We start from the raw sequence: 18433 nt of genomic DNA, 5'->3' as shown, positions 1-18433 counted from the left end.
TTTTAATTCAGGCCAAGGCCACAGTGGAATTACTAATTTCTCCCACTCTACTTCTTCCCTAATGCTTGCCCGGTAACTTCTGACCTTGTGTGGCTGTTTGCTCAGGGACTCTTCCTCATGCTGTGTCTCTGTCTTTTCCTTCTTTCCCCTCTTGTATTCTCATGTGCCAAACCTCTCTTGTTCTCTGCCCAGTGGGAAACAGATGACACTGCTGAATACGTAAGTAAAAACATAAAAATCCTCCCATGCTGGTTCTGCCTCTTCCCTTCTCCCACTTCCTGTTGTAGTGTGATATTTTCCTTTTTTTTTTTTTTTAATTTTTTTTTTGCAGTGCCAGTGTGCCTGTTTTGGAGCCTGTTTTTGGTGTTCCCATGCATTGTCCCCTCCCTGTCACTGCTCTGTGACCCTCTGTGATCGTGTCATTCTTCAGCACACAGCAATCCCACAGGGTTTTCCCTTTGGCTCTGAAGGAAAGATGGGTCTGCTGCTCCTCCACGGGGAAGCAGATGGAATATTGAATTTGGGACTGCTTTAAACGTATCAGAATCCTAAAATAGTTTGTATTAAGGAAGGGACCTTAAAGGCCATCTTGTTCCACTGCCAGCCAGGGGCAGGGACACCTTCCAGCAGACCTGGGAGCTCAGATGGGCTGCTTTGGGTCTGGAAAAGATAGCCTGGGAAGCATTGGGAATACAGAATCCGTGAGTCCTGAGCTACCACACTGTGAACAAATCATTTGTACTTTCAAAGGGTCAAGATTCTTAGAAACTCATTGATGCAAAGCTATGAGTCATTATTGGTGTTTTACCTTTGAAGTACCTTAAAGTCAGCTTGGCTGTTTGGCATTTGCTATTCCTGCTAAAATGATAAATGTTTTTCAAAATCCTACCAAGCAGTAGGAGAAAGCATTTTCTCCTTGGAATGTCAGGGTCCTAAGCTAACACACGATGAAACAGGCTGTGTTTGTCTCCTGGGGATTGCCAGGTGCCCTGCACAAGTGAGGGGCCTCCCTTTGAGGGATGGAGAATGAGTTTCATGGGAGGCAAAGCCCCTTTGTCTGAAATCTCAATAGAACTCAGTGGCAGGTGTGAGAGCAGAGCAGGTTTCTTGACTTCCAGAAGCCAGAGCTGTCCCTGCATCTGACAGCCTCCAAAGTCACTGATCAAAATCCCACTGTTCCAAGGCTCTGCTGTTCCACTCCCAGCTCACCATCGGGGAAATAGTTACAGGACTAACAAATTCTTCCCAAGTGCTGTCCTGAGATTTAATTTTGAAAGCACAAAGGGGTGAGGAGAGGGGAAAGCCATAAAACATGCACAACATTCCCATCTCCCTCCTTTCTGGTGCCTTGGGGAAAACCCTGCTGCATGTGCTGTCATCCTGTTTGATTTAGCACGGGTGTTCCTTTTCCAGCACAGCCCTTTGAAAGGCTGGATCCCTCCTGGGGAAGGGCTGTTCTTGGGGCCAGTGTTCAACAAAAGCTCCTGGGAGCCAGGTGTGGGGAGGCTGATAGAGGATGGGGAAGGAGGGGGTGGGATTTAGCAGGGAGCTTTAGCGTGAGCAGAATGTGTCGTCTTGCACTTTGCATTCAAGCAATCCCTTTAATATTATGAAAGCATTAAAAATATCTCTGAGGAGAGAAGAGAGGGGTAATGGTGAAAAAAATGTAATCTCCCTGAAACCTCTGAGCCTCCTGTGAGGCCGCAGAGTGGAGAGGAAAGCTTTGAAGGATGCTGAAGTGGTTTGTGTGAAGACAGGGGATGTGAGAGAGGCAGATCTGGAGGAGGATGCTTTGCACAGGGCCCTGCAGAGCCAGGCTGTGTTTGCAGAGCTGGGGAACTCTCCCTGGCCAGGGGAACGGGGCTCTCCCCCTCTGCCGCTTCCCACAGAACCCCCAGAGGGTCTCGTGCTCTCGGGTTTGGTCTCCTGCATGCTGGAAAAGGGCTGAGACTCCTGCAAGGAGGAGAGAGCTGCTCTTGGGTGTGGGGCTGAGTATTGACACGATTTCCCCTTGGCATGTGGCAAACAGGAAATGATCATTGCTGGGCTCCAGCCGGAGACTGCCTACTCCATCACCGTGGCCGCCTACACCATGAAGGGAGATGGTGCTCGCAGCAAACCCAAAGTGGTCACCACCAAGGGTGCAGGTGAGAGCCTTTTCCTCTTTCACCCAGCTCCTAAAGCCAAGCAGACTCACCTTCTTGCATCTCACTCCCTTCTTGAAGGACAGACTTGCAGCAAGAGCCAGGCTGCCCCAAAGGCAAAATTAGATTTAATAAGGCAGAAACCCCCTAATTCCTCACATGCAGCCCTCACCAAATGTCACAATTTTCTGTCCAGTGCTTCAGAAAGCCCAGGCACAGCCAGAAACACAACAGAGGATGAATTTGTCACTTCTAATGTCTTGGGCTGCAAATTGCAGTGTATCAGAAGGCAAGTGGCTCATCCTGGTCTGACGGAGCCTGTGGCTTTGCAGGTGGCCCACGCAGGTACACTGAGGACAGGAGAGCTCTGCTGTCAGGGTGGGGAAGAGCAGCAGGCAGACAGTGGTGCTTGTCCTGCCCACTCTCCTCTTGTCTGTGTACATGCCCCTGTGTTCAGGGAGGAACTCTGACAGTCCTGACCTTTCCTGGCTCCCATTTCTGGGACCTGGGCTCTGCCTGCACATACCAGCCAAAGCCCTTTCCTTCACTCACCCTCTTCTCTTTCCCCTCCAGTTCTGCCCGTGTTTCTCCCCACTAACTCCCTGGTTCTCTGCTTTCCTTCTTCCCAAGGCTCTCCACCCTTTCTGTTTTCCTCTCCTGGAGCCTTTCTCCCTGCCTGGCTCCCTTGTCACTCTCCCTTGTCACCCTCCCTCATCTCTTCCCATTAGGATTTGCAGTCTAGGTGATCAGTCACAGAGGGATGTTTTCTCCAGCACAGCAGCTATTACCCAAAACTCAATTTTCCCTGACTTGAAATAGCTATTTTTAAAAAAACTCTTTCAAATGGCTCTGTAACACTCTTCCCTTCTTTGCAGTGTTGAGTCAATACACCTTCTGAGAGGAGAGATTTCTTTCTTTATCATTCAGGGCTGGGGGCTGAATTTAAATACAGTAATACATCTAATTTTCTCCTTTACTGTCCAAACCAATTGCAAAATAAAACACCTCTCCCTCTCTGCACTTTCTTCTCACCTTTTTTCCAAACAATATTTGTTGTGCAGATGTAATACTTTCAAGCTCAGCTGATTACAGTAACATTTGTGATAAAAACTGAAACATAAAGGTAATGGCACTCTTTTTCTCTTTAATGTGTTCCATGGGCATTCCCAAGGGAGGAGGCTGGCTCTCCCAGCACCGTCCCTGCTGTTCTTTGGCAGTTTGGAAGGAATACAGCACTTGTTTCAGGGACAGCATCCCCTCATCCCCACTGAGGTGTCAGTGGGGGCAGCAGGCAGAGGTTCCCCAGTGTGACCCTTCCAGGACCCCTGGCACAGCAGGTCCTGCCCTGCTCCCTCACCCCTTGGGCAGGCTCGTGCAGAGGGAGAGGCTGGCATCTCTCCCAACTCTGTTTTCTCTCCTCCTGTCCAACCAGGAGAAATACCAAGGCACAGAGAAGGAAATTAGGTCTCTAATGGTGGAGCTGAGTGTCAATGACGCGTGAGCTGCTGGAATTAATGCTCTGCTTTCTCTGGCTTTGGGAATCTCTGGGCCTGCACGTGTCATTTAACTGTAGCTGTGGGCTCGCTTAGCAGTCAGGCAGTGCCAGGGCTCATTAGGCAGAGATGTGGCACTGCTGAGCTCCCCAGAACCCCCAAACGTGGGGGAGCTCACTGACAGGTACAGAGGATCTCACTGAAAATGCTCCAGCACTGTGAGTTCCTCCAGAGGAGAGGAGCAGCACAGAGCCAGCAGCAGCTCTCCCTGCCCTCTGCTTCCTCTGCCTGAGCTTCCTTCTGTGATGGTGGGCGATGAGCTGTCTGCTGGCCGGGTGAGCTGTGCCTGCTGCTCAGGACCTGGGGCTGCCCAGGCTTCCTTCCATCCCTCTCTGCTTCACCTCAGCTGCTCTGGGCTTCCCAGCCTGGCCCAGTCTGCTCCAGTCTCTGCATCAGCTGGGCTGTGTAATGGAGAGAGAGGGAAGTTGGGACTTTGGGGACCCCAGGTTTGTTCTTCCCTGCCCTGGGGAGCAGTGGGGACAGGAGGTGGGGACTCAGGTGAGAGGATGAGTGGTCCAGGGATGGGGGAGAAGCTGTGCACACCTTTCCATCCTGAACAAAGGGAAGAATATAAATTTAGGAACGTGTCAGCCCCTCACAGCTGACATGCTGGCAGCGCTCCTCGTTTCCCAAACTGTTTAAGGCCATCCACCTGTACAGGGTGGCGGCAGTTTGGGTTACGTGGAGCCGAGCTGGAACATCGCTGCTGACTTGAGGAACCCCTCGCTGCAGCAGAAGAGTCTCTGCAGCTCCTCTCCCCTGGCCCAGCCTTGGCTGAAGGTGTCTCTCTTGTCTCCTAGTCCCAGGAAAGCCCATCCTGTCTGTGCACCAGACAGAGGACAACACTCTCCTGGTGAAATGGGAGCCCCCTCTGGACGCGGAGGGCCAGGTGTTGGGCTACCGGCTCCAGTTCGGCCGCAAGGACATCGAGCCTCTGGCCACCTTGGAATTCTCGGCACAGGAGGAGAAGTACCTCGCTCCCAGCATCCACAAGGGCGCCACGTATGTGTTCAAGCTGGCCGTGAAGAGCCGGGCCGGCTTCGGGGAGGAAGCGGTGCAGGAGCTCACCACCCCCGAAGACATCCCCAAGGGTTACCCCCAGATCCTGGAGGCCAGCAACGTCACGTCCATGTCGGTGCAGTTCGGCTGGCTGCCCCCCGTGCTGGCCGAGAGGAACGGAGCCATCGTCAAATACACCGTGGCCTACCGGGAATCCGGTTCTCCCGGGAACCTGCTGGAAAAAGACCTGCCCCCCTCCCCAGAGAACTCCTACACCCTCAACGGCCTCAAACCCAACACCGCCTATGATGTTAAAATCCGTGCTCACACCAGTAAAGGCCCCGGGCCCTACAGCCCGACCGTCCAGTATCGGACGTTCCAGCTGGACCAAGGTAGGACTTACCGGTTTCTCCTCCCTCTGTCCCCTTGTATCCGGGGCTGGTGCCGGGAGGCAAGAGAGCTGGAGAGGTCAGGCCAGGCTCAGCCAGGCTCGTGAGTAAATGCAAAGCACTCTGGTGTCACACTCAGTCCCTCCGCTCCTCTCTGCCTTGTGCCAGGTAAGTCCCTTTTACCACTTTCTTCTAAGTTAAGTCCGGACACCTTCTGTCACTGGCACCTGAAGGGGGGGGCCAGTCCCTGCACAGGTGGGAAGAGCATTTTCTTCAGCTTTTGCAAACAGCCAAAAGAAAAGAGCAAAAATTTTTGAGAACAAACCCTCAAGCCGTGACCTGGGATGGGTTTTTTCCTCACCTGAGCATGCTCAGCCAGGCAGAACCTCGTTCCTGCAGCAGCCACCCAGGCCCAGAGTGTGGGGGCAAAGCCACGTGTGCCCTCCTGGGGTTAGGCATGGGGACAGGGAGCACTAGGAAATGGACCTTGGCAGAACTCCAGCACAGTGGAGGAGGGAGCCATCCCTTCTGTTCCTGCAACGGCAGCCAGACCCAGCCTGGCAGGCCCCTCTTCCAGCACTTGACATTCTCTTCCTTCTCTTTCCTGCTCTTCCTTCCCTCTGCTGCCTTTCTTCTCCTTTCTCCCCTTCCTCCTCACTTTTTTCTCCACAGTTTTACCCAAAAACTTCAAGGTGAAGATGGTGACAAAGACATCTGTCCTTCTGAGCTGGGAGTTCCCTGAGAATTACAACTCTCCTACCCCGTACAAGGCAAGTGGAGTGCAGGAGTTTTTCCCCGAGCTCACCCCAGCTCTGCAGGGCTGGGTGCTCCGTGTTCCCTGCAGAGGGATGGGGAGGAGGGAGCTGGAGCAGTCCCAGCCTTGCTCAGGGAACAACCTCCTCCCCTCCCACAGATCCAGTACAACGGGCTGCACGTCGACGTGGACGGACGAACCACCAAGAAACTCATCACCCACCTGAGGCCCCGCACCTTCTACAACTTCGTGCTGATGAACCAGGGCAACAGCATGGGGGGGCTGCAGCAGAACGTGGCAGCCTGGACTGCTGCTGACATGTTGTCCAAGAAGCCAGAGGTGACCCACAAGCCTGATGCTGATGGCAACGTGGTGGTGATTCTCCCCGACGTGAAGAGCTCTGTGCCTGTCCAGTAGGTTTCTGTTTAACTGCAGGGGTGGCTGCTTAGTTCATGTTTTGGGGGTCAGCCCTGATGGCTGGAGACCACCACAAATCCACAGGGGCAGCACCAGGAGGGTGATCCCTGCACTTCCAGCCTTCCTGACTGCTTCCTTTTGGAGGCACTTCCACAACTAACAGGGAAAGCCAGAGAAGTGTGAAGGGAGTACACAAGGAGCCAGGGGGCTGCCACTGAATCCAGCTCATTCCAGGAGCAACATCTGTGCTGAACAAAAAATAAGGGGCTTGAGCCAGTGGGGAAGTTTGGGCAAGCTCACATCAGTGTGTGCACTCCCTTCTTTGTGGCTCATTCCTTCTGTTTCTTCTAATCATTCCCAATGTTTAGAGCTTTCTACATTGTGGTGGTGCCTCTGAGGAAGTCCCGGGGAGGACAGTTCCTCAACCCCCTGGGCAGCCCTGAGGAGATGGACCTGGAGGAGGTGAGTGTGGGTGAACTCGGCTCAGCTTAGGGGGAGAGAGAGCAGCTGGAATGGGCTGGGGACCTGAGGGCTGGGAGGGACATTTGGGCTACCTGTGCTCCTCATTCAGGGCAGCCAAGGAGCAGCCAGTCTTGGGAGGGCTGGTTTGGCTTTCCTTGCTGCTCCTTTCCAGGGTCTCAGGGCGTTCCTCTGCTTCCTCCAGCTGGTCCAGAACATCGCCAGGCTCCGGCGCCGGAGCCTGCGCCATTCCCGGCAGCTGGACTTCCCCAAGCCCTACATCGCCGCCCGCTTCCGCTCCCTGCCCTCCCACTTCATCCTGGGGGACATGAAACACTACGACAACTTCGAGAACAGAGCCCTGGAGCCGGGGCAGAAATACGTGCTCTTCATCCTGGCCGTGCTGCAGGAACCCGAGGCTGTAAGTGCTGCCTGCTCCCCCAGGCCTCTCCCATCCCTGCGATGGACCAGGGAGCTGCCACAGCCCTGCTGCCCTCCTGGCATCTCGGGGGGCTTTTCCTTCCAGCTGTGGAGCTTTTGGATGTGGCTCTTGTGCTTGTGCCTGCATTTGTCTCTTCCAAGCACCAAGGACACGAGGAGCTGTGATTGTCCCAGTCCTTGTGGACAGAACTTGTACACTTGTGGCTCCAGACTGGAGTCCAGAAAGGGGAGGAGCACTGAGCTGTCCCCTCAGGACTGCACAAGAGTTCAGAGAGCCCTGGGTCAAACCCCTTCTTGAACAATAATTTCCTTTAAAGGCTGTTGTGTAACTCTTCAGAGCAATGACCGCAGCCATCCTGCTCCAAGAGCCTGTCACACTCTGGGCATTGCTGAGTTCATCTCCAAGCACAGAGGGGAGCATTTTTAAATGGAAAATTACAAGTTCTCTTTACCAATTCAGCATCTCTGCTGTTTTCACTGGGGCTGTACATGGCTTTATGAAAACAACTGTTTTAATATTTACCTGCCTCCTCCCTCACACACAATGGGAAACAACCTAATACTTTGTTGTTTTTAAATCCCCCTATGGAATTGTAGCAAGGAACTATTGGAAATTAAGGGTTTTTCAGAGTTTTTTTCCCCCAATAAATATTTAGTTGTGTATTTGATATTAAAGGATTAGGCTGACACGCTCCTGAATGGGTTTCTCAATCGGATTACTGCAGCTTGAGGTAATTTCTGCTTTAGAACAAGGTGCTGCAGACTCACTCTCAGTGGCCTGGATCCACAGCAGCTCCTGAGTGTGGAGCAGCATTCCAGCCTGCTCAGAGCTGATGGAGCTCAAGGACCCAGAGCTCCTGTTCTTGTCCTGTCCCTGGCTGCTCTCCCAAACCAGGCCATGCCAGTTCTCTGTGCTGTTCAGCTTCTGGGGTTCCTGTGGAGGATGGGAATTCACCCTTAGTCAGGACTCTGAAGGGTTTGAATGTGCCTCTGATCCTCCTCAAGGGCCCAGCTCGGTGCAGAGGCAGCAGAGGACACACACAGTGTTTTACTACTTTATATTTATTTGTCAGGGTTGGTTTGTTTCAGTCACCAGACCAAGCGTTAATTCTTGTTTTAATCCCTTCCCTCTTGCTCTGTAATCCCACTTGACTGTCAAAATCCAGATGGTTACATGAGAGCTTGGGGAAGGTGTTTGTGTGTTTGTGGCAGCGCTGAGGGCTCAGGGCTGTGGTGGAACAGAAGGAGCTCAATCTCCAACAGCAGAGTGAGCCACAGGCACGGGGCAGGCTGCAGCTTCCCAGGACTGTGGTCTTTCCATGGTGTCTCACTGGAGCATTGGAAGTGGAAGACAGCCCTGATGAGCTCAGGAACAGGGCATTTTCTCTAGGCTGAGCAGGGCATTTTCCCTGTCCCCACTGGTTTGTGCTGCAGAGAGCTCACGTGCTCTGCAGCAGCTCATCCTGTGGAATATCGTGTGCTTGCCCACTCCTGAGTGCCCATCCCATCCCTGAGCTGTGTTCCACCCTGTTCCCTGTCTTCCAGACCTACGCTGCCAGTCCCTTCTCTGACCCCATCCAGCTGGACAACCCTGACCCCCAGCCCATCATCGATGGTGAGGAGGGGCTCATCTGGGTCATCGGGCCCGTCCTGGCCGTGGTTTTCATCATCTGCATTGTCATCGCCATCCTGCTCTACAAAAAGTAAGAGCTGCTCACTGCCCACACCTGAGACAGTTCTGAGTGTCCCCAGGGTTCCCTAAAGGGAATTTCTGTCCTGGTCAAGGGAAATCCTCACTGGGCACTGGGGAGAGGAGCACGAGTGCTGGAACGGGAGGGTGTGGACAGGAGGGATTAGCAGGGGGTTGCAGGGATTTGCTGCTGCAGTTTCTGCCCCATGGCACTGTCAGGAGAGCTGTGCTTGTCCCACAGACACTGCTGAGTGTGCAGTGGGTGTGTCAGGACTCCAGCAGTGCTGCTGGCAGCCTCAGGGACCCCTTCCCGTGCTCCCTGTGCCCGTGGGCAGTGAGGGGGACGCAGGGCAGGCACCTGTGAGCTGTGGGGCAGCAGAGACCTGCACTGCTCCCAGACTGGTTTTCTGCTGGAGCTGGGAGACAGGAGCAGGGTGTGAGCCTTCAGGAGGGAGAAGGGACAGCCCCTGGAAGTGTCTCCCTTTCCCTTGGCTTTCTGAGCAGCTCACGGTGAGAACTGGGGGTCCCCTGAGCACACACAAGGCAAGGGAAGGGGTCAGGAGGGGAAGCAGGGGCTGAGCAAAGTAAATACAGGTGGCAGTGGCCAGCAGAGGTGTCCTTAGGTGGGACAGCTCATTCCCAGGGTGGGGGGAGTTCTCCTAGCCCTGCTCCATCTTCGAGCAGCACAGGTTTGTTCCCTCCTGCACAGGAGTGTGGCCTCTGCCCGTGAGGCTGCTCTGGGTGTGTCCCTCTGGCTGGGTGACCTTTGCTGGTCAGAGCTGAGCAAATGCTCCCCCTTCCCTCTGCGAGTCCTTTCTAACCTGAACATTTGTCTTGTCTTCTCTCCACTTACTGCTTTCCTGGACAGCAAACCAGACAGGTAAGAGCACCAGATTTGCCATTTCTTCAGGTTCTTGCTTGCTGTGTGTTAAGCAGTGTTTGCTGTGTGGTGTTGGGACTTTGTTGGTGCAGTTCCCACCTCTAGATCTGTCCTCACAGATGTCAGACTAGCTGGGACCATGTTTGAATTGGGGCAGAAAAGGCAAAGCAAGCTGAGTTTTCTCCTGTTTGTCCATTCCTAAATGAAATGGCCCTTTGTCAGGTTGAGCAGCAGTGACAGTAAATGGCTCATAAAGTGTTGGGTTAATGGAGCAGAGAAGCTCTCATTTGTGTGGCAGTCTGAGGTGAAAGTGGGTTTCTGCATGTCTGGCTGCTCCACACAGGCACACTGCAGCAGGAATCTCGCTGGCTGAGCTGTCCCTGTCCCAGGGCAGAAGCTGCTCTTGCCCCCTCAGCCAAGGGCTTCTGACAGAAATGACTGCAGAAATGAGACTTTTTCCCAGCCATTTCCAAGACTGGAAGAGCTTTCAGTGGAAGTAACTGATGGGCTCAGGCCATGAACTGTTAACAGCAGTTTCAGAACTGCAGCAAAAATCAACTGCTCCCAAACTGCAAAGTGGTGTCATTCCAAAATGCTGCCCCATGCAGTGCTGGCAGGGCTCAGCCACTTCTCCTGGCTATTAATGACATCAAGGGACAGCTAAAAATGTCCTGGATAACCTCCTCTCTGCCTAAGGAATTGCCATTGCTGCTGCAGGCAAATTATTGGGGGCTTCTGTGTGCCCTGAGCAGGAGAGGTGAGGAGCTCCCCAGCCGCTCTCTGGAAGGGCTGGGGCTCCTTTCCAAGCCTGGGGGTGACATTCTCTGCTCCCTGGAGAAGTGCAGCTCCCAGCAGCTCAGCACTGTTCCTTCGCAAGAAGTTATCACATCTTGAGGGAGCACTGGTTGGCTTTGCTTCTAAATTCTCTTCAAGGAGAATGAGGCAGGTCACAGAGACTTCTCCAGCTGCCTAAGCTAACCTAACCTTTGGAGGAGAATATATGAGGAAGCTCAGCTGGCAGGTTGGAGCAGGCTCCTGGCAAGGAGAGGTGGATCTCAGCAGGCACAGCTATACTGGGAGAGGATGTGTCTACTCTGTTTGTTGAACCCAGATTTTTAGGGTTCTGCAGTTCAAAAAAGATTGAAAACTGCTGCTCTGAGTTCTCTGTCTGCAGCAGGGCAGCTCTGAGAGCTCCTGAACAAGCCAGCAGCAGTATCAGAGCTCGACATCCAAGGTCACAGCCAGGAGCTCTGTGCTTTTCCAGATGATTCTGCTGGCTCTGCTTCTCTCAGGCTGGAAATGGCTTGGCCAGAGTTGGAACATTTTTGCTCTGCAGAGTTCAGTGAAGGCTGCTCTGAGCAGGGAGGGTGAGGAATGAGTTCACAGCACCTCAGCTGCTCCTGGCTGCCAGTCTGTGCTGCTGCTGGGAGAAGAGGAGAACTTCCAGACTTTCCTGAAAGCTGCTGAGGGGCTCCCAGGCCATTGTCAACCCCTAGATCATAGCACTGACAAGCCTTCCTAACCTCATCCCTTTTCTGATGTGTACTTACACCCTTGGCTGCACCTTTGATTTTCGGTGGGAGCTTTGCTCTGCCTGAGCATGAGTAGCTGAGAAGTAGCTGAGACCACAAGGCCCAGAAGCTAAGCTGCTTTTTCTGTCTGGTCTCTTTTGTTTCTTTTTGGGTTTGTTGTGAAGCAAAAGGAAAGACTCAGAGCCCAGGACCAAGTGCCTCCTGAACAACGCTGAAATCGCTCCCCACCACCCCAAGGATCCCGTGGAAATGAGGCGAATCAACTTCCAGACTCCAGGTAACCGGCTGCTGAGCGGCCTCTCCTGCTGGGAAGGCAGGAGCAGAGCACCTGCCCCTTCCCTGAGCCCTCCCTGCCTGCCTGGAGCTGCTGAGGCACCGCCTGGAGACCCAGAGCTGCCCTTGGGCACAGCCAAGGAGCCCCAGCCTTGCCTGTGCTAAGTGGGAATGCTGAAAGAAGCCTTTGCTGGGATCCTCAAGAACCTTGCACAGGTTGTGCCCAGTGCTGGCAAGGCAGGAGAAGGGTTTTCCTGGATTTCCAGCTAAATTGGTTCGTTCTGGGCTGAGCTGCAAAGCCATGGCTGTGCCAGACACGCCAGAGCTGCCCCGTGCCGCAGCTGGGAGCTCCTGGGTGGGGAGATGGAGCCTTGCCCAGCACCCCCTGCTCCAGCCACACCTGGAACTGGCTCTTTCTGGTGCCCAGCCACTCCTGCTGGGAGCCAGGCCTGCCCCTGGGCCCTGCAGGGGGAAAGGAGCTTGGGGCAGCTGGGGCAGCATCTCTCGCTTGGTGCAGATGCCGTCACGGAATCCCAGACTGGTTTGGGTTGGGAGCACCTTAAAGCCCACTCAGTTCCACCCCCTGCCCTAGGGGCACCTTCCACTTCCCCAGGTTGCTCTGAGCTTTGTCCAGCCTGGCCCTGGGCACTGCCAGGGCTGAGCTCAGGGCACAGGCTGTGGCACCCTCCCTGCTGCAGCCTCGTGTCCCCATGTCCCTGCACGTCGCAGCTGCCTGCATGGCACCTCTGCAGCCACCCATGCAGCATGTCCTCACGCAGGCAGGCACGTGGCAACACCTCTGCCTCTTCTTCCCGGTGCTTGAGGATTTGGAAGGGAATTTATTGTGCTTTTTGGGGGCTGGCTGTTGTTTTCAGTTTGTTTGTATTTTTTTTTGCTGTTTTGTGCTCGTTAGTAATGTTTCTGTAGCTCCTGTTTGCCCTTCCCATCCCAGTCCTGTCCTTAGCGTTGTGGAGTTTCCTCAGGGTGGGGCTGGCAGCAGGGACCCAGGGCAGGGGTTGTGCAAAGGCAACGCTGAGCTGAAGGGCTGTGACCAAAATGAGTGGGGAAGCACCTGCTGGGATCAGCCCAGGCCCAGGAACCATGCTCAGCTGAGGGCTGGCAGCAGGGACAGCAGTCGAGCACAGGTAGGTCCCTAAGTCAACTCTTAGTGCTGCTCTTGCAGGAGGGTCTGAGGGTGTTTGAGATCTTCTGAGTGCTCCCAGCTCAGCAGAGTTTGCCCTTGTCTGGGTGCTTCCTTTGGGAGCGTTTGTGCTCCAGGAGGAGGGAGGTGGGAGACCCAAGAGAAGGAGCTGCAGTCCCGCAGATGAAAACTCTGCTGAGAGGACAATAAAAGGGGGTGGCCTTCCAGCTTGGTCTTGGTGCAAGAAGCAGCTGGAAGTGCTGGTTCCTGTGCTTCCCTGAGTGGGAGTTTGTGTCCCACAGGACAGCAGAGTCAGCTGAGCCTGCCCCAGCAGGTGATGGGGTCACTGCTTTGGTCACACCTCTGAATTCTGGCTCCGAGGTGTGAAGGGCAGCTGAGACATCAGAACCTGCACTAGGGCTCTGCAGACCCCAAAAGACACTGCCTGTGGCTGCTCTGGCTTTAGGAGATGCTGCCCTTTCCCAGTTTATCTGGCCAGAGTTGACCCACCTGGTGTTAGTCTGCTCTATAATCTGTGAAGCACTGAAAGGTTTTAGAGGATTTGGGGGAATTGATCACCTGCCTCCCACAGAACGTTGGAAACATTGGGTGAAAATGGAAATGGATGGAAAGATGAGCTTGGAGTGTGTTGGCAGTGATGGAGAGGTTGTGGTGCAGTTTGCAGGTGAAGAGTTCACAGGTGGTCTCTGAGTTAAAGGTATTTAAATTCAATATATTGTGGTTGAGAAGGGGCCTGTGGGCTCTTCTCCAGACAGGTCACCCCAGGTGGAACCTCCATGGTGTCCCCAGCAGTGAAACAGAGGAGGGACTTGGGAATGGGAATGTGCAGCTCAGGGAGGGGAGAGCATAGCACACCTTAGATATCCTGTCCTAATCAGCACAACAAGAACCTTTCTTTTCCTCTTTAGATTTATGTTGGTTTTTGGTTTGTTTTTTTGGTTTTTTTTTATTAGCATGAAATTTTTACAAAAGTGTATCTTTTATTTATTTTTTTTTTACTGTTTTCTGCAGATTCTGGTCTGAGCAGCCCTCTCAGTGACCCTGAGTTTGACTTGGAAAGTTAGTTCCTGTGTGTTTTTGTTCCTGTTGGTTTCATTTTTCCCCCCATTATTATTTTCCTCTTCTGTCGCTTTCCTTTCCAATTCTTGTTACGTTCCTATTTTTTGATTTTCTGCCGATTTCTGCGTGTTCCTGTTGCCCATCTCATCCCTTTTCTGTGCCATCTGTTTGTCTGAACTGCACTTCCAGTTTTACAGTTTCCTCTGGGGCCAGGAGCGGGGCAGGAGGGCCCCAGGGTTCCCCCTGGCTGCCCCGGGGGATGCAGGGCTGCCTGTCCCCCATCCGTGTCCTCGGTGTCCCTGTACTCGTGCTCTGCTGTCTCTGGGGGTTGTGCTTTGTGTTTGTGGTGCAGGGACAGGGACTGGAGCTGCAGCTGCTGGTTCCCCTCTCTCAGAGCCCCAGCGGGGCCAGGGCCATTCCCAGCCGTGGCAGGTGCCTGCTCCTGGCACCGAGAGCTCCAGGACTCCCCGGCCAGCCCAGGGCTCCACCACCCTGATTTCACAGCATAAACGGGCTCTGGCCCACGGAGCAGATGTTAGGGTGACGTTTCTGGAGACTTGGCTGGTGCACAGAGAATCAAGTCTTTTGTGATAAGATTAGAGAGATTCAAGTGATTGAAATGTTAGATGAGACTGGCTCGAAAAGATTTCATCCCATTAGGAGCCAAGATCCCAGCCTTGCTGGGTGGTTTGGGCTTGGATTTTTTTTTAATACTGGGCAGGGAAGGATGTGAGGTTCCAGCTGACAAATGTGAAGAGTCACAGATGCTGCTTGTGCTCGGAGATGTGAGGGCTGGGATATTTCCCCGGGTAGTTTAATCCAAATATTGGTCTCTTTGGTATGGAAAATGACACAATTGTCCCCTCAACCCCTCATTGTAGCAGAGGGGCTGTGGGTGTTTTCCTGGCTGAACCAGCCCTTCTTACCCCAGAATGAGTTCTGGAATGAAAGGACAGAAGAGCAGCTGAGCCGGGGCAGAGCCGCTCCTGCCTCGTTTCACAGCAAACTCCTGGATCCTACTGGAAACCCCATGCACTTGGCATTGTGACCAGGGAAGTGTTTATTGCTGCAGAGCTTCTTTTATTCCAAAGAGCCCTAGAAATCGATCCCACGAGGAGTTTCTGTCCTTAACAGCTGCAGAACAAGGCGAGTTCCCACGTGCTCCCAGCCAGGTTCTGTGCAGGGAGCGAGGGAGGGGAAGCAGGATGGCCCCAGCAAAGGGCAGAGCTGCTGGGCACACTCTGGGATTTTCCTGGAGCTTTTATGAAGGAAACTTGTGCAACTCCTTCAAGGGGAAGGTGACTCCTCATTCCAGGTTGGTACAGTGGGCCTCCCCCGTGCAGCCCACTGGCTCAGAGGTTGTTGGACGTGTTGCTCCATGACTTCTGAGCCAGAGAGAACCTGGGGTTTTCCTTGATTTTTATTGCTGGGGTTTCAGATTGTTTCTTTTCTCCTTTTAACCCACACGTTCATCAAGTGTTGGTGGTGTTAAATTGGTTTGGTCTGAGCCAGGGTGGCCTCCCCATCCCACACTGAGAGGAGCAGCTGCTCCCAACACCCCAGTCTGCATCTGGTGCTGGGGTGGGCAGCAGCCCCCTCCATCCAGGAGAAATAATCCTCCTGCAGGTGTGATGGGGCAGGACAGCAGGAGACCAAATGGGAGTTTTTCCTCCATGAGCCAAGAGAGGTTTCCTGCCCTGATGCCAGCAGGCTGCAGTGGAGCCAGCACAGCTCCCAGGGTTATTTTTGTGAGTTTTTTGGTATATTTCCCCTCTTCTTCTATTTTCAGCCATATTTCCTTGTGCTGAAAATAGATGTGTGGTGAGCTTAGGAGAAACCTGTCCAGGTATGGCAGACTCATCCCACACCCAGGCCTGGGGGAAGCAGCACCTCTCCCACATCACTGTAAAACTGAGGATGTCATGCTTGCTTTGCCATCTCTGTGCTGAGTTTTCAGAGTATCTGACCATGCTGCTGCCACGCCGCTGCTTTGTCACCCACCAACACCCACGGGGCTCGAAATTCTCCCTGGCTTCCATCTCCTCTCCACTCCTGTCCTTCTCATCAGGGGCACTGCCCAGGGCTTCTTGCAGTGCTGCTCTGCAGGCCTCTGGAGAGGCTGGCAGACAGCATGGGAAGCCTTTGGAAAAACATCACTCGATGCAGATGAGCAAAGCACGGAGCGCTTTTCCTTTTGTAGCGCAGCCACTGAGGGGCTGTGGGCAGGGAACGGTCCCTGCCCCTCCCAGAGCTCCAGCTGCCCCTTGCAGAGCAGGATGTGCAAATGCCAGGAGTCAGCCGTGGCTGCTCACCCTGTGGTGGCTGAGGTGTGCCCCAGCTGGACCAGTCTGACCCAGTGGGGCCTCCCAGTATGGCCCCAGTGAGTTCCCTGAGCTCTGGCTGCCTCTACAGCAGCTGGGGGGATTGCAGGGGCAGCAGCTGAACCAGCTCAGGGGCATCAGGCCCTGCAGAAAACTGTTCCAGACCCCTGCCCAAGGAGGATCCCCGGCCTGTGCACCCCACAAGGGGACAAGAGAGCCTGGACGGGGCAGCTCCAGCCTGACTCACCGTGCTGTGCTGTGCTGTGCTGTGCTGTGGCAGGAACATCACCCACAGCCTGAGTGCCAAGAGGAGCCAGCTGGGTGTTTCCAGGCCTGCCTGAACTCTGGGAATGGTGGAGCTCAGAGCTCAGGGTCCCCGAGCAGAACGAGAACTTCCAGTGTTGAGCAAAAAACAACCCAGAGAATCCCCAGAAATCCCCTTAAAGATCATCGGGTCCAGTTCCTGAAAAGCCTCCCCTGCTTCCCCCCATCTGCATATCCCATCTCCTGCCCACATGTCCATGGCTGGTGGATGCTGCCCGTGCCTCCCTCTCTGCTGGAGCTGCTTCCCGGGCCCGCCGGGTGCTGCCATTTGCTGCGTGGGTTCCTCTGGCAGCGTTTGCTCATTCCAAGTCACTTTGGAATCGCTAACACGCATCTGCTCTTTGGATTTTCCTTTTTGTTTTGCTCTGATTTCCACATTGAAAATTGGGCCATCATGGGAACACTCTCATTTTACTGTTTTTTTTCTTTATTTCCTTGATTTTTATTTTTTACTTCCAAGGACACAATTTCGAGCCCTGAATTCTTCTCTTCTAACCTCCCTACTTTCATTGCAGATCTTACATTGTAATTTATTTTCTTTTCTTGTTCCTTCTTTCTTATAAAATGCGCAACGGTTGTGAATTTTAGTTATTATTAAATAAGATTCTTTTCCTGCTGTCTTGTCTTTTAGGTATGCTCAGCCACCCACCCATCTCCATTTCCGAGCTGGCTGAACACACAGAGCATCTCAAAGCTAATGATAACCTGAAATTATCCCAAGAGTATGAGGTATGAGCAAGAGTGAGTGCTGTGCATGGGTTTGCAGAGCCAGGGTTAGGGAATTCAGACAGGCCTTCATCCAAATAAACAGCTTTGTTTTAAAGATCTGGTTAGCTGAAATTTAAAAGCTATTTATGTATTGGAAATTAAGTACAAAGCTGGGTGCTTTGCTGGGTTCAGTTCTGGTTCATAAAAAGGAGGAGGTTGGTCCATGAGCTGCTCCTGTTGGGTCAGCAGAGGCTGAGCTCCCTCGGAGAAGGGGAGTCACTCCTGGAAGGTGACTGCAGGGTGGGATGGGAGCTTGGGGACCAAGGGAAGGGCTGTGACAGCCAGTTCACACAGCTGAGCTTGAGTGAGGTGAGCAGGGAGCCCTCCAGAGCTGGTGCCATCAGCAGCCACGGGGCTAAAGACAGGAAAACAGGATGATTTGTGCTTCCTTGTCATCTCTGAGGGGTTTGTGCACATTTTCCCTATCCTGGCAGTGTTTGGTTACCTGATCCCAGACTGGTTTGGGTTGGAAGCACCTTAAAGCCCACCCAGAGCCACCCCAGCCATGGCAGGGACACTGCCACTGTCCCAGGGTGCTCCAAACCCATCCAGCCTGGCCTGGGTCAGTGCTGGGGATCCAGGGACAGCCCCAGCTCCTCTGGGCACCTGGGCCAGGACCTGCCCACCCTCACAGGCAGGAATTTCTTCCTAATATCCAATATAAAACCTCTTTCAGTTCAAAGCCCCTTGTCCTATCATTCCATGCTCTTGTAAAAAGCCTCTCTCCACTCTTGGTTTTGTTGTTGAAAGACATGAAATGCCCGGGTATTTTCAGTTAATAACGAGTCTAGACTGCCTGCTCTGTTTGCAGGCAGGGAGCGAGGGGATGTTTTCCAAAGCAAAGGATGCTTTCTCCCTGCTCCACACCCGGAGCAGGGTCACACCTTGCAGGTCACACGTTTGGCTCTGCCGGGGTCTCTCCTCACTCGCTGGGTCTCGGGGCAGAGGAGCTGGTTGTGTGCTCCAGCCGGATTCCAGAGGCTGCTCTCGGGAATGATGGCACATCCCGAGTGCCCTGGCTGAGAGCCAGCCCAGCCTCCTCCGCAGGGAGAGCCAGAGCTGAACAAACATCGCTAATGAAGTGAAGGCGAGGCGTGATTAGAGGGATGGAGAGCAAACAGACACATTACAATAGTATAAATACCCATTAGTTAGGAATTCTCTGCAGCCAGAGTGCTGCAGCTCCTTCTGTGGGAGCTCCGGGGTGGGAGCAGGCAGGAGGGCAGCGGGGATGGTCAGAGGGGACCTGGGACCCTGTCCCCAAAGGG

The 18433-nt window shown here is 53.7% G+C and overlaps 1 protein-coding gene across 13 annotated transcripts in view; it reads left to right on the top strand.

Annotated features, from left to right (window-relative positions):
• PTPRS (protein tyrosine phosphatase receptor type S) overlaps nt 1-18433 on the top strand; it is a 90398-nt gene that overhangs the window by 58947 nt on the left and 13018 nt on the right. For 4 of the 13 annotated variants that reach the window (XM_015651588.2, XM_015651585.2, XM_015651584.2 and 1 more), the window contains 12 exons: nt 193-219; nt 2030-2147; nt 4498-5088; nt 5758-5855; nt 5999-6252; nt 6625-6718; nt 6921-7136; nt 8702-8859; nt 9715-9726; nt 11423-11535; nt 13705-13752; nt 17029-17126. In XM_015651588.2, the coding sequence (XP_015507074.1) occupies nt 193-219; nt 2030-2147; nt 4498-5088; nt 5758-5855; nt 5999-6252; nt 6625-6718; nt 6921-7136; nt 8702-8859; nt 9715-9726; nt 11423-11535; nt 13705-13752; nt 17029-17126 (1827 nt within the window). The remainder of the gene's footprint in view (nt 1-192; nt 220-2029; nt 2148-4497; nt 5089-5757; nt 5856-5998; nt 6253-6624; nt 6719-6920; nt 7137-8701; nt 8860-9714; nt 9727-11422; nt 11536-13704; nt 13753-17028; nt 17127-18433) is intronic. The other 9 variants (XM_015651597.3, XM_015651596.2, XM_015651595.2 and 6 more) reach the window with 5 other exon arrangements.

The sequence above is a fragment of the Parus major genome, chromosome 28 (assembly GCF_001522545.3).
Source record: "Parus major isolate Abel chromosome 28, Parus_major1.1, whole genome shotgun sequence".
In the NCBI taxonomy this organism is placed as follows: Eukaryota; Metazoa; Chordata; class Aves; order Passeriformes; family Paridae; genus Parus; species Parus major.
The sequence above is the reverse complement of the archived record's forward strand: the minus strand, read 5'-3'. Positions and strand labels throughout refer to the sequence as shown.